This window comes from Leucoraja erinacea, chromosome 28 (assembly GCF_028641065.1).
Source record: "Leucoraja erinacea ecotype New England chromosome 28, Leri_hhj_1, whole genome shotgun sequence".
Taxonomy (NCBI): Eukaryota; Metazoa; Chordata; class Chondrichthyes; order Rajiformes; family Rajidae; genus Leucoraja; species Leucoraja erinaceus.
The window spans coordinates 19215251-19228981 of NC_073404.1; the positions used below are offsets into that span (position 1 = coordinate 19215251).

The 13731-nt window shown below is 40.4% G+C and overlaps 1 protein-coding gene across 2 annotated transcripts in view; it reads right to left on the bottom strand.

The window, feature by feature from the left end:
• Nucleotides 1-13731, bottom strand: part of tmem132e (transmembrane protein 132E) — a 151634-nt gene that overhangs the window by 19204 nt on the left and 118699 nt on the right. For both annotated transcript variants that reach the window (XM_055657955.1, XM_055657954.1), the window contains exon 6: nucleotides 7541-7746. In XM_055657955.1, coding sequence (XP_055513930.1) covers nucleotides 7541-7746 — 206 coding nt within the window. The remainder of the gene's footprint in view (nucleotides 1-7540; nucleotides 7747-13731) is intronic.

A 13731-nucleotide genomic window follows, 5' to 3' on the forward strand; every position in this document is an offset into this window, starting at 1 on the left:
ATTTAACAATATGTCTTTGAAATCTAATTTTTTTTGAAATCCTCTCCATTATTGCATAAAAGATGTCACCATCTGTCATCCACTCGACGACAATGAAACATTTAGTGAAGATTTAATAGATGGAATACTTCTGTAGCAATCTAGGCAGATTGTTGGGAGCTGGGTAAAAATATTTCTGAAATGTTTTGCAATAGAAATTTACACAGTTGCTCCAAACATTTGACTTTAAATTTGAAGCATCACTTCAAAGGCAATGTCACAACATGAACAATGTTGTTTTAGCAGAAATGAGCAATTGAAGAATCGCATGGGACCCAGGTCCCTCATCATATTTCTCATCAGTGGGACGAGAATCACTAAAAATCCTAGGTATGCAGCTCCGCAGAACAAAGGGAAACACGTATTATTATACTTTTTTCTAATTCTTCCCAGTTTATTACAGTTCAGAATATTAACAATTGATTATAACTATTAATCATATACCTAATCAGCTGTTTCAAAAATCAAATTCTACCATCTCATGCACAGTGGATGGACTAGTCTTGGTTCCATCTTTGATACTTACCAGGCACACCATTCCATGTCCCTGATCAAGAACAATGATCATATATTCTATGACTTTGTATATTCAGCTCAAGCAGCCTCAGTGCTGATAAGGAAGGCTTAGCTCAGGGACAATAGAAATGGAATGTGGTCATCCTACAATACCGAGTTAGTTCTCCATTTTGTAATATATCTACATACCCATTTCGGACAGAAAGTGCCAGCTTTGGCCTTACGACAAGTAAACCAACTTGGCGAAAGGCCACAACATCAGAGCGGAGGACATTGGTGGTCGAGGAGGTGCGGCGAGAAGTGCAAAGGCGGTCTCTCTTGCCAAACAGGGGCAATGGATGCAGTGGGAAGGTGTGGAGCGGAGGAAGATCAGCTGGAAAGAACTATGGGAAATGGAAGCAAGCAAGATCAGCTTCATCATCAGAGCGACTTATGACGCGCTTCCATCACCAAAGAACCTCCATCAGTGGTACGGCGAGGATCCAACCTGTGCCCTCTGCCCAACTCCAGCGACCTTGGTAGGCTGCAAGACCAGCCTCACGCAAGGGAGATACACGTGGCGGCATAATCAGGTACTAAAAAGGCTGGCATCAGCCCTTGAGAACAGGCGGTGTGCGACCTACTGCTTGCCTCCGAGAGCAAGCAACCCCCCCCCCCCCAAGGGCAACAACCTTTGTCCGAGAAGGACAGAAAACATCTAAACATCCTTCCACCAGATCAGAAGAAGGAAACCTATGCAGGGCCCGTGACTGGAGGATGCTGGCGGACATCGGCCGACAACTAATTTTTACACCTGAAATTGCATCCACCAACCTCAGGCCAGACTTGGTGTTCTGGTCCCCTTCACAGAAGACTGCTTAAATCATAGAGCTCACAGTTCCATGGGAGAACTCTGTTGAGGAGGCCTATGAGCGTAAGAAGCTGCGCTACACAGAGCTTGCAGCAGAGGCAACGCAGCGTGGCTGGAACACCAAAGTCTATCCAGTTGAAGTGGGATGCAGAGGATTTGTTGCGTCATCTACCATCAGACTGCTGAAGGAGCTTGGAATCCACGGTCAGGCTCTGCAGAAGACCATAAGATCACTCTCAGAGGCGGCTGAAAGAAGCAGCCGGTGGATTTGGCTCAAGCGGAAAGACCCATGCTGGGCCCCAAGTACGTCAGGGTGAATCTTTGGGACGGTTTGACATGGGACACGCGCTGAGGGCTGATCATCCTGCAGCGGCACCGCCCTTGTGGAGGGTGTATAGTGTTAAAAGGCCGAAACACCCAGCGATGCAAGGGTACACTACTGATGATGTGTCCTGTGCCCAACTGTCCTGAAGGTTACCCAGGCCAAGATATACGTACCCCCCCCCCCCCCCCCCCCCCCACCGATGTTGAGCGTCTACCACTCTCAACAATCAACGAATGTCGTGAAATGCTCCCCACCTATTGGCACAAGGGACTTCTTAACATCTTGTAGGTATGTTGCAAAGCCTACCTGAAGCGTCGCTGAAAATCTGTCGCTGCGGGTGTGCGTGATTTTGGCGCCGTTTAGAGGGGGGGCGGGTTTAAAACGCAATTTCCCCTAGGCTGTTCCAATCGAGGATGTTCAGCCTAGTTAATTATTATTAACAGATAGCACAATGGGCTAAGAGTTCGGCTGGCAACCGGAAGGTAGCCGGTTCAAATCCCGCTTGGAGTGCATACTGTCGTTGTGTCCTTGGGCAAGACACTTCACCCACCTTTGCCTGTAATGGAATGTACGGCGGCAGGCGCGGGCACACCGCGACGCCCTGTGTCTCCCTTTCAAGGGAGATGCTAAAAATGCATTTTGTTGTCTCTGTACTGTACACTGACAATGACAATAAATTGAATCATTTTTCATCATTTCATTAACGGAAAATCGCTGGAATATTCCGTCGCTTTAGCTATTATTAGTTTTAAAGGCTTTATATAATTGTTGTAGTAGTTTAAAAATTAACCTCTAAACCCGCGACCACCGGCAACCGGCAGGGTCTCATACAGCAGACAACAGAAGGTAGGCTGTTTATTTTTACGTTAAAAAGGGCTTCTTAAGATCCCTTTATACAAAGTTTAAAGTTGCGAGTAGCTCATTTTGGGCCCATTATATCCCGCAGTATTTTTCTGGGCATTTGAGGGTACAAATCTAGCGCAATGTGAACGTTCTAAACCAGCGCGTTCACAGGATCCCACTAGAAAGCTGATTTAAATGGACTTTAATTTACAGCAATTGAACACTAAATTCCTTCCATTTGGCCTATAAATTAACGTAAATGAGATTTAAAAATCATGTTTTATTGTGAATTATTTGTGAATATTATTTGGACACTTAGGCTATTTAAAAATGTTAATCATTTATTAAGAAATAGATAGATGTTTAGATCTAGTAATTGGAGTTTGAAATTAGCTCCAATTGGGTAACTAACTAATTATATGCTTTAATTTCAGGTCATCCAAGTACGATTGATTTATATTTGTTTCAGAATGCTTCAATCTATGATAACTGAACATTTCATTCAGTTCTCTAATTTTTAAGAAAGTTATGGGCTTTTGACTGTCCACGATCACAGCTTTTTTGTTATGTCCATAGAAAATCAATATGGAACAAGATGCTAATTTCCAAGTATGAAAATGGCCATAACTTTTTAAATACTTGAGATATGAAAGTGAATTAGGTGTCAAATTAAACTTCTTTTTATGCTTTGTCTGATGGGATAAATTGCAGACTTGATTTTTTAAATCTCAAAATTTTGTAACATTGCTACTGTGTATTTGATTCTTCAGTAGGTCTGGCAGCATCTCTGGAGAATATGGATGGATGATGTTTCATAGTGCTGTTTGGTAGGAAGTTCCAGTATTTAGCCCCAATAGCAATAAAGTAATGGTTTATGACTTGAAAATTGGTGGTGTTTTAAGCCTTAATTAGGTATTAACAAAATCCCTGGATAAAAATTAAAACTAAAACCCATAAGAACCGTGCAATCTAATCATATACTTCAGATAGGAAAATACAATTATGTTACAATCTTGTATTGCAGCAATCAGTAAAACCTCCCAGTAATCCACTGTTTATATTACTGGCATTATATAATGAACTCAATGGTAGGCATCAAAATACTGCTGCATCCTGTAGAGCATCAACCTTGAAAGTTAATTCTGACTCTAAATACTGAATACATTCGGAATTGCTGGAATCAAGTTCATACAATTTTCTTGTCATCAGCAATAATGGTTACAACTGTGAAATAGCAAAGCCCTGATTGAATTTGATTCCTACGCCCAAATGTAAGTCTATTTTCTCGACCAAGAGCACCAGTTATCGGTTGGTATGCGAGTGAAAACTGATTCATGCTACTTAATAAAAGATTTTTCATTCCAAGGTACACTCTTCACTCATTAACCTTTAGCAATTTATAATACAGAATTCATATCTGCAAATTAATCTGGGATTCATTGCCTCAATGACCTTTAAAATGTTCAGCCTGCTTGAAGAAGTCCATCTTACATTTTTGCTGACCTGTTGGGAGCTTCCCTTTACATTAGATAAATTTGGCCGGATTCACAGAGGTGGAATTTAGAATTCTGAGCAACTGCCTTTATCTTTGCGAATTGGAATACTACATTTTAGTGATTATGACAGAAATGATTCAATGGCATTCTATGATGAGATACCAAGAAATAATTATTAACAGCATCAACATAAAATGAAGAAAGATCTTGCTGCATCATGGAGATTGTGTTATTTTCATATCGCGGGTGCAGGTGCATGAAAGCAAAATCCATCCTGGACATCTCTGTCAAGTTTGCTGTCCTCATGAAGCTAAGTTGCATACTATCAAGTTAGAATTTTCCCAACAGAGCTTCAGTATGACTGGAGCTTCAGTATGACAATACTCCTTGGGAATTCTATTACAGCAAAAACTACAAATGAGATTTGCCTCTCAAGTCATAAAGTTGCATGGTTTCCATTGAGAATGTCTCAGTGGAACTGGCATAACAAGGCAATGTATTATAATTTTTCTTTTAGGTTAAGAGAGCAGGTGTAGGTGTGCATGGTTGCATTGATCACAAACGTTTGGCACATAAGTATCTGATAAATAGGAACAAGAGTTTGTGGCCACTTTATTAAGGCACTTTATATATATATGAAACCTCTCGTATGATTGGCGTATGCACACACCTGTATATGTTTCTACAGGCTACATTCTATTGCTGGCTTGGAAAAACATGGAATTAAGTTTCAGATGGGGCTCAGTTGTCACAAATTGTGTCAGATGACTTGATTCTGATTTAGAATGCAATGGATCAAATTTTCACTTCTAAGACATGATTGCATAATCTACCTTGGCTCGTGTCATCTGTTGGATGGGAGGTTGATCTCAAAACTCAGACACTCTCAGGATCTTCTGCTGTCCAGAATTTCCATACAATATTTCAAAAGTACTGAATTTTTGGTAATGGAGTTTGTAACATTTCAAGTTTGTAGCGCACTCGACATTAAACAAGTTCTGCACTGGGTGCATTAGATTACTATCATCAAATATGTTGACAGTATAAATGAGAGAGATAAAAGGCACACTTAAGCAACCGAGCACAGCAGAGCATATTAGGTGGAACGTAAAGGGCACTATAAACATGAAATTAAAACAGAAAAAGCTGAAAAAGCACAGTAAGAGAGGCAAGTTGATCACTGCACTGCAGAGGAATCTGTGAGTGTATATGGATCCTGAGATGAACCCCCACCAAAGATGGCACATCTACCAATGTATCAGAAATAGTGTAACATGGTAATATGATGGATGCTGAAGGCATTTATCTAGTTGGGGACAAGGTTAAACAGCATTGAATGCATAAAATAAATCTGTTTTGGACTTCTCAACTATCATTCTACCCATCTTTGAACAGCATTAGGAACTCGAGTTGCTGAATCATAAGACAATGTGGAATTGGACCATGAAAGAAACAGTTACATACTAATTGAAGCAGTTGTTGGTAAATTAACTGTTTTGATCATAATCATCAACAAATTGTTCAGACTGTCTTATGGCATTGGTGTAATTTTGTTACACCAAATGGAAAATTGAGATGATTTTATGTTGAGATATCTTTCAAAATCTCCGCAACATTACTCACCAAAAAACAAGGTTAACTATAATCAACAGAGAATCTAAATGTATGGAAATGTATAACTTTCACAAGCCACATCTGCTGCGTGATACTTTTGCTGAATCCAAGGAGATTCAACTGGGTCTCAAGTAGTGTGCAGCGATGGACATTAATAGTATACACATAACTACTCTGAGTAAACAGTACAAGCAGAAAGGAAATGCTGAGTCATGATGAATGTATAATATGGATAGAGCAATTTGTGTGGATACCTCCATATCTCAAGTTATGATTTTGATCTCCCCCCCCCCATCCACACACTTCTTCCCCCGCCCCCAGAGCCCACCAGATCCCCCCCTTCCACAACCCCCCACCCCAACCCCCCCTCCCACCCCTCTTCCACAACCCCCCAACCCCCCACCCCCTCCCCCCACACACACCCCCCCCCCCCAACCCCCCTCCCCCCTGCAACCACCCCCCACAACCCCTCCACCCACCCCCACTCCCACACCACCCTCTTCCCCTCCTACACTTCCCCGCCCCTCCCACTCCACACCCCCCTTGCCACACCCCCCCGTTCCCACACAATCCCCTTCGCTTCCCTCCCCCCCTCCCCTCACACACATGAAGAGAAGGGGAGGGGGAGTCCTGGGGGATGAGGGGAAATGAGCCGCGCCTGCACAGTTAGGGGCTATGGGTGAGTGGTGGAATATTGCGTTGGGGAATGGGTTGCATTGGGGAACCAGGCCTCCCGTGTGACTGGGACCCAACGGGTCCCACTTAGTCTAGTGTCTCGTATAAGTGAAGGAAAAGCAAAAGCTGATCTTATGATCATAATCTTAAGTCAATTATTATTTTTCATAACCCAAAGTTCTCTTACCTTCCAACAAAACCGAAGAATTGTAGAAGACTACATCTAGTCTACTACTGACTGGTGACATTTAAACTGAGCTGCAGCATTTGGAATGAGTGAGAAAATCATTGGGTAGATTACTGAAAAAAAGGAATGTGTTTGTTTTACAGTTTAACATTGGATTTTGGGGATTATGTATATTTTTATCCTGATTAAGGTGGAAGTAATGTGATAATGTTGTTGCGAAGGCACTTGAAGAATGGAGAAACATTGTGTTGTGATCTTATTGTTATCAGCAAGTTGCGTGGACAAGTAACAAAAATAAAATAAAGGCTTCTTAGGCTGACTCACAAGTGATCTAAGGTTACACAAAAAAGCTAAATGACTGTGTTGTGAGCATTTATTTCACTTAATATTTGAGTGCAATGATGCTGAGATAATATAGTGGTTTATTCAAATATTGGTCTACAGACAGTAGACCAATATTTTTAACTCAAATTTAAACTAATTATTTGTAATTGATTCATATTTTTAATGAGTAATAACAATGCAATTTTATAAGAACTGGCAAGTCAATTGTGAAACTATTTGAATAGCTTTGCATTTTAAACTAAGTTTCGTAATTAGAATACAAACATCTAAAACATCCATGTGCACTCGTTTAAAAAAAAGATGGATTAACTTGCTCCTTTTAAACTGCTTGAAGCATCATAAAAGTAACAGCAATATGACTTGGGATCGTAAAGTGATGCAGCAATGAAACATTGTTCAGCTCTGAAAGTCTTAACTGATGGGTCTATGGAAATGGAAATGTAACTCCACTAATCTTAATGCAATAAAATTTCAACGCTTTGGATTATAAATCTCAAACGATGTGTAATAAATCCTTTGAACATGCTTCTGTCACAGAATTTTTGCCGTAGGTTTTGCAATCAGCAGATTTTCCCTTTATCTCCACTGAAGAAATGAACAATATTAATTTTAGTGGTTGACAGTACACCAGTTAAATTCAGGCCACTCACCTTCTATCAGGGAGGATAGGAACTCTCCAGCCTTTCACTTGACTTAGTTTGCTATCTGATAATTCAATCTGCAGTGGAAGTTTTGGTACCCAAACTGTCAACTCCAGTGCAGCACTTAAATATTCATAGTCAAAAATGATCCGGGCGTTCATTGAGCCTCGAGACTCCTTACCGCTCACAAACACATAATCACAACCTTTGGACACCTGTGTGAAAACAGAAGAGGTTGAATCAATTGGAATCTGCAGAAAGAGAAATTTTACACAAAAAGTCAAAATTAAGTCCATAAAAATACAGAATTCAATTGAAACATTGACCATTCAAACCTGATGACCATTCTCGACGTATTGTTTGCTAGACAAAACAATTGGATTAATTTGCCTCACAATTCATTCCAAATTCCATTGTTGATAAAGGGAATACTTATTATTGAAATAAATCTTTCTGAAGCATTATTGTTAAATTTTAAATTAATAACTGTTTTCAGGGAACTGTGTTAAAAACTTTGGTTAGTTCAACAAAATCAATAACAATTACACAAAGAACAAATGCTTGCCAGTAGAAATGCAAGGTTTTTCTTTTATATATTTGAAAGGCTGAATCAGATTAATTTAAATATTAAGATGTGCTAACTGTTTTTTCTTACATAACCACTGAAATTAAAACAATGTACACGCCTTCTACACCAACTCTGGCAACATGTTCCAGGCATCCACCACCCTCTGCTTAAAAAAACCTGTCCACGCATCTCCTTTAAACTTTGACATTTCCACCTTGGAAAAAAGATTCTGACTGCCTGAAACATGAATCCTTGAACAAAAAAATAATAAACTTTTGTTGTATCTTTTGCATTTGTGTTTATTTTATTATTTATAAATACAAATTCCCAAAAAGTGAATTTGTATTCCGTATCCTGTTTTTTTGGTTGTGATTTCTATAAGGGCCAATTTCCACTACGTAATGTGCCATTGTGCAGGAGGTAAACTATTATTTAAATTGATAATGAAAACAAAAAGTGTGCCTGCTCAAACTGAATTGGTATCTTAGCAGACATTAGTGTCATGCAAGACAAAAACATTTTCATTGCAGAAGCACTTTAATCTGCCTCTTATGGAAATGAGAGAAAGTTACAAAGACAAATAATCTAAATGATTGAATGTTGAAAATCTAATACTTAATTGAGGTATAAAACCATCACAGGGATGGAGATGGCTTCTGAACACGCTATGGAATTTCTGCAGGTGAATTATCTGTGTAAATACTTACATAGGCAAACAGTAATAACAGAGATCAAGTCTGTGTCATGTGAGTAATAATGGAAAATGCAGTGATTTTAAAATTAAAATGGAAGTTATAGATCAATATATCGAAATAAATACTGGTGCAGCCATTTTCTGTTTGATTACAACAGAGATAATGTCAAGAGGTTCATCAAACACCATTAACACCAAAATAGACATGTATTGGAAGAATATATTTAGTTTGATGGCATCATCATCTAGTTAAGTGTTTTAAGCTATACGCAGAAATGTTCAACAGGATTTGGAAACATGAAGACCATAAGCATATTACGCATGTGATCTTCGTCCCTGAATGCCAAGACCAAACTATTTTACTAAAGGGGACCGAACAATTGCAATGACCAAGATGATGTTCTGGTTGAAACTATTAGAAGAGAAAAATCTATGTCCTTGAGAAGGTATTCAAGAACCCACAATAGTTTAAGATATGTGTGTGTGGCGGCGTCTATCGGCAGCGGCTCGACTACAGTCATCTTGTCTTTTTTTTAATTTTTGTCTTGTTAAATGTATGGCTTGAGCTAATTTTTATTCTTTTTTTAGCTGTGTATATGTGGGGGGTGGTGGGGGGGCTGTGGGGGAAACCGTTAATCTCTTCCCTGTACGGGGACCCTATGTCGTTGGGCCTAACACCGGGACTAACCTGAGAGCTCCATTCGCGGAGCCTGCGGACCTGGCCGTCTTCGGAGCGGGAAGAGCTGTGGTGGAGCACAGCCGCAACCCGACTTCGGAGCTTCGGAGGCTCCGGCCGCAGGCCCGTTGGACAGAAACATCGGGAGCTCCAGGTCCCTGGTGGGAGACCCGCTTTTCAGAGCTCCCGCAACGGGAGGGAGTGGGGGGGGGGGGGGGGGGGGGGCAGTGGGGGAGGTGAGGAGGGAGACTGGGGGGATTAAGGGAGAGGAGGGATTGGGAGGTGGAGGGGGGGGGGGGGGGAAGTGGGGGACTTTAGCCTAGTAGTGGTTAAAGAAGCAACGGAAGGTATCTGTAGCAGAGTAGCGAGTCCTTCCTGGTGTAGTACTATACCACTTGCATGCTTCCACACCCACACATATTTGATGCTTCTAGTTCAGGAAGAAAGTAAATGAATATTCTTCAAGGGACTGGACGAATTCTCCCATGCTAAAATGAGAATGTAAATCCTTTCCATCATGGATGTGACAACCTGTCCACAAACGAGAGGCTACATTTGTAGTAATTACATCCAAAGAATTACAAAGAAGAATAATGGAGGAACATCATTTGGGGTACTTAGAAATTGTTAACATAAAATCAATAGCCAGTGGCTTCCTAGAAACTAGGTGTTGGAGTAGGCCATTTGGCCCTTCGAGCCAGCACTGCCATTCAATATGATCATGGCTGATCATCCAAAATCAGTACCCCATTCTAGCTCTTTTCCCATATCCCTTGATTCTATTAGCCCTCAGAGCTAAATCGAACTCTCTTTCTTCGTCTAATGGCATGGCTTAGACAAGGACCTGGAAGAATGTGTCAAGAATTATACAGCCTGTGATAGTCTCAGATCACAAGCACTGAAAGCACTACACTTATGGGCCTGTCCCACTTAGGCGATTTTTCAGGTGACTGCCGGCGACTGTCAGAGTGGAATACACACACATCGCTTCTTTCACCAGCCTGTTATGCAGGCAGGGGACAGGGCAAGTGGGGGGAGGCTGTCTGAGTGAAATTCATCTGGTGCAAAGCCAAGGTGATACAGACAGAAACCGCGACGAACAGGAAGGTTAGCGCTGTAATTAAGACGGTTAAAACAGTGTACGGTAAGTCGTATAAAAGAGGGGGGTAAAATAGGGAGAAGGGGGGAGAAGGAATGGAGACAACTTTTAAAAAGCCAGAGATACACGGCTATAAAGCTCGGCGGACATTTAACATTACGGGTCGGTTATCCTTGGTTCTGAAAACTACTGCTTACGTTTTTTTCCCCCCAATGAGCCAATGAAATTCACCGGTCAGCACCGGCTACAACCTACTAGAATCTTCGACCTCCTGGAAACCCATTAGGACCTCCTGGCGACCCACCTACGGCACGAGAATTTTCGCTACTCTTCATGGCGGCTTAATTCTAGTCACCGCTAATTTTTCAACATGAGGCCATAATGAGGCCGCGACTACTTCCCAGAATACGGGAACTCATGACCATGAAGGCAACTACCCGGCAACCACCCGCGAACATGTGGCGACTGCAGTCTCCTGCAGTCGCCTAAAAAGTCGCTTAAGTGGGACAGGCCCATAAATGTGGAAGTGTGCCACAAGATCATCCCATTATGTGCACATAAACTACTGCAAAAAGTGTGAGTCTCTTCCAAGTGTGCTGGTGGGTAGTCATTCAGAACGTGTGGGGTTATTCACTACCCCTGAACACACAATAAAAGCCAGATCCATTTTCATGAAACATGGTCTTCCTTAAGGGACGTAGTTTATGAAACAAAGTGGATCACATCATCATGGATCACATACCCTAACCTCAAGCAGATAAACTCAGATGTCAAGACATGAAGAAACAAGCATTGTGTGGCAGATCATACTTTATGATGAAACGCTGACAAACAGATTGCCCTCTGAAATACAAATTGATTCTGCTGTCCATGACAGGATACACCACTATAGAAATGTTGATGCACAGAAGACTCGTCTGAGTCTGGTTCAGCTGAATCTAGAAAGAAAAGTGGAAGAAAGACATTTGAAAGAACGAGAATCACGATAAATATTATGAAGCTGGGGGGGACTTTAGCAAAACAAAAGTAAATATCTATTCCAGGCACTATAATTCCAAGTTCCAAGCATAACGTGGAGGGGAAAGGTGCCACGTGGTGTTGATCCTCTGCACTTGCCGGCTTTAATAGTTGCCACTTGGTAATAGTTGTTGTCAGTGTAATCTTGGCGAGTATCTGAGTGCAATTAGTCGATGATACGCACAGTGGTAAAAAGAGGACTGGTGGTTTGAGCAAATCGATATTTAGGTCAAAATTGAGTGTCATTTAAGCTTGGTCCTGGCCTGTGGCAAGGCAGGTGGAGAGTATTCGTTCATGCTCTTGACTTGAATCTTTTAGCTGAGGGTCTGGAAATTAGTTACTTTGAGACATAAGGGATTGAAGATGTTGAAATCTGGAGCAAAAAATAAACTACTGGAATAACTCAGCGGATTTATTAGCATTATTAATCAGCTGCTGGCGCTACAGCATTTGGATGGCTAATTAAGGTGACATCCTGTTTATCATGGGAAACTCAGTATTGGTAAAGTCACTGAATTCAAGAATAAGTGCTTAGATATTCTTATTGGAAATTATCATTGCCAGACACTTGTGTGGTGCACATCCAATTTGTCATTTGTCGGTGAATGCTACACACAGACAAGATCTTCATTTGCTGAAGACCGGAGAGAGAATTTGTGCATTGTGCCATGGTCAGCAAATGTCATGATCAAGGAAAGAAGATCGTTATCAAAGCATCTAAAGATGGTTGGATTGGATCAGAGTACTGAGGAGCTCCTGAGGGTGGAATAATTGATCTCCAGCAACCCAAACAAGAATCCTTTATATAAAAATTCCAGTTATTTAAATGTTTTCTCCTTGATTACCAGGGATCCTTAATTCAATCAATGACCGAAACTAACTTGAACATTTTCGAGCAGATTGGTGGTGATTAAGTGAAAGTGGATTGATTCGGCAATAATTAATCAGGAGTTGCCCTGTCTTTGTGTACAGGAGATGATTACTGATACTTCAACTTGCCTTTGGTACTCACACTATCACTGACGGGAGGGTATGTTCTTGGCATGTCCTCATCCTGTTAACTATTTAGTTCTCAACTACCATTAACAATGAAATGTGGCAAATTAGCAGAATCGTAACTAATTCATTGGTTGTTTATTGCACGCTGTTTCTTTTACTATTTAGAACAAATGCAGTCCTGTGACACTGCTGATAATTAAAACTACTCCTAAAAGTCAGTTAATCTTCGTTAGCATATTTTATTTGGTAAATTTATTATTGGTATGTTTAAAATTAATCTTTTGTATTTTGGTATGTTTACTCTGCAAAATCTTGTAAATTCAAGTACATCTTATCATCGACCTTTGAGAGATGATGGCACGGACACACAGCAAAAATGACTATGCTTATAATAGACCAATAATATATTTTGAGGTCACAAAAATATTTTAAGCTAGTTATGTAAGTGGGTACCTAAGTTTATGAGATCACTAAAACTAAATGAACCTTGATGAATCTATTCAGTAGCGAGCAGAATTGAAATTAAAATGTAAACATAAATATGGCAGCTTTTAGGCATTGACAATGTCAACACATTTCAATCCAAAGTGCTTTGATTCATGTTCATAACTGGCAAACTGTACATGTATCAGTAAACAAATTATATAACAAAGAGGTAGAAAACCATAAGAAATCCAGATGACGGAATTCTCAAATATGGTTAATGTTGGAATCACTCAGCTGGTCAAGCAGCATTGGTGGAAATTGAATTAATATTTCAGATTGAAGAGCCTTTGTCAGAACTGGTTAAAGAGAGAATTATTATTACGTTGCAATGTTTACTACTAGTCAATCTCAATGTTGAGAACATACTAAAAGGAAAGCACATTGGCAGACATTAATAACATCTTTTCAGGGTACTACTGACTAGTGACAAGGGACTATCAAAGTTTCATGTTCTAAGTGGAGATTTATTTTCCACATTGAAAGTGCAATGTTTGTAATGCTCATGGGAGGCAATTCAATTACAGGATTTGGTTTTCAATGATTTATTCAGTGATTGTGTTGATAATAAATAGTAATCGTAACTACTAATCAATAAACACAACCTCAAGGCTTCCATCCTTATTTTCGCAACAAATTGAGTTATTTAAAAAAAATCTAAATA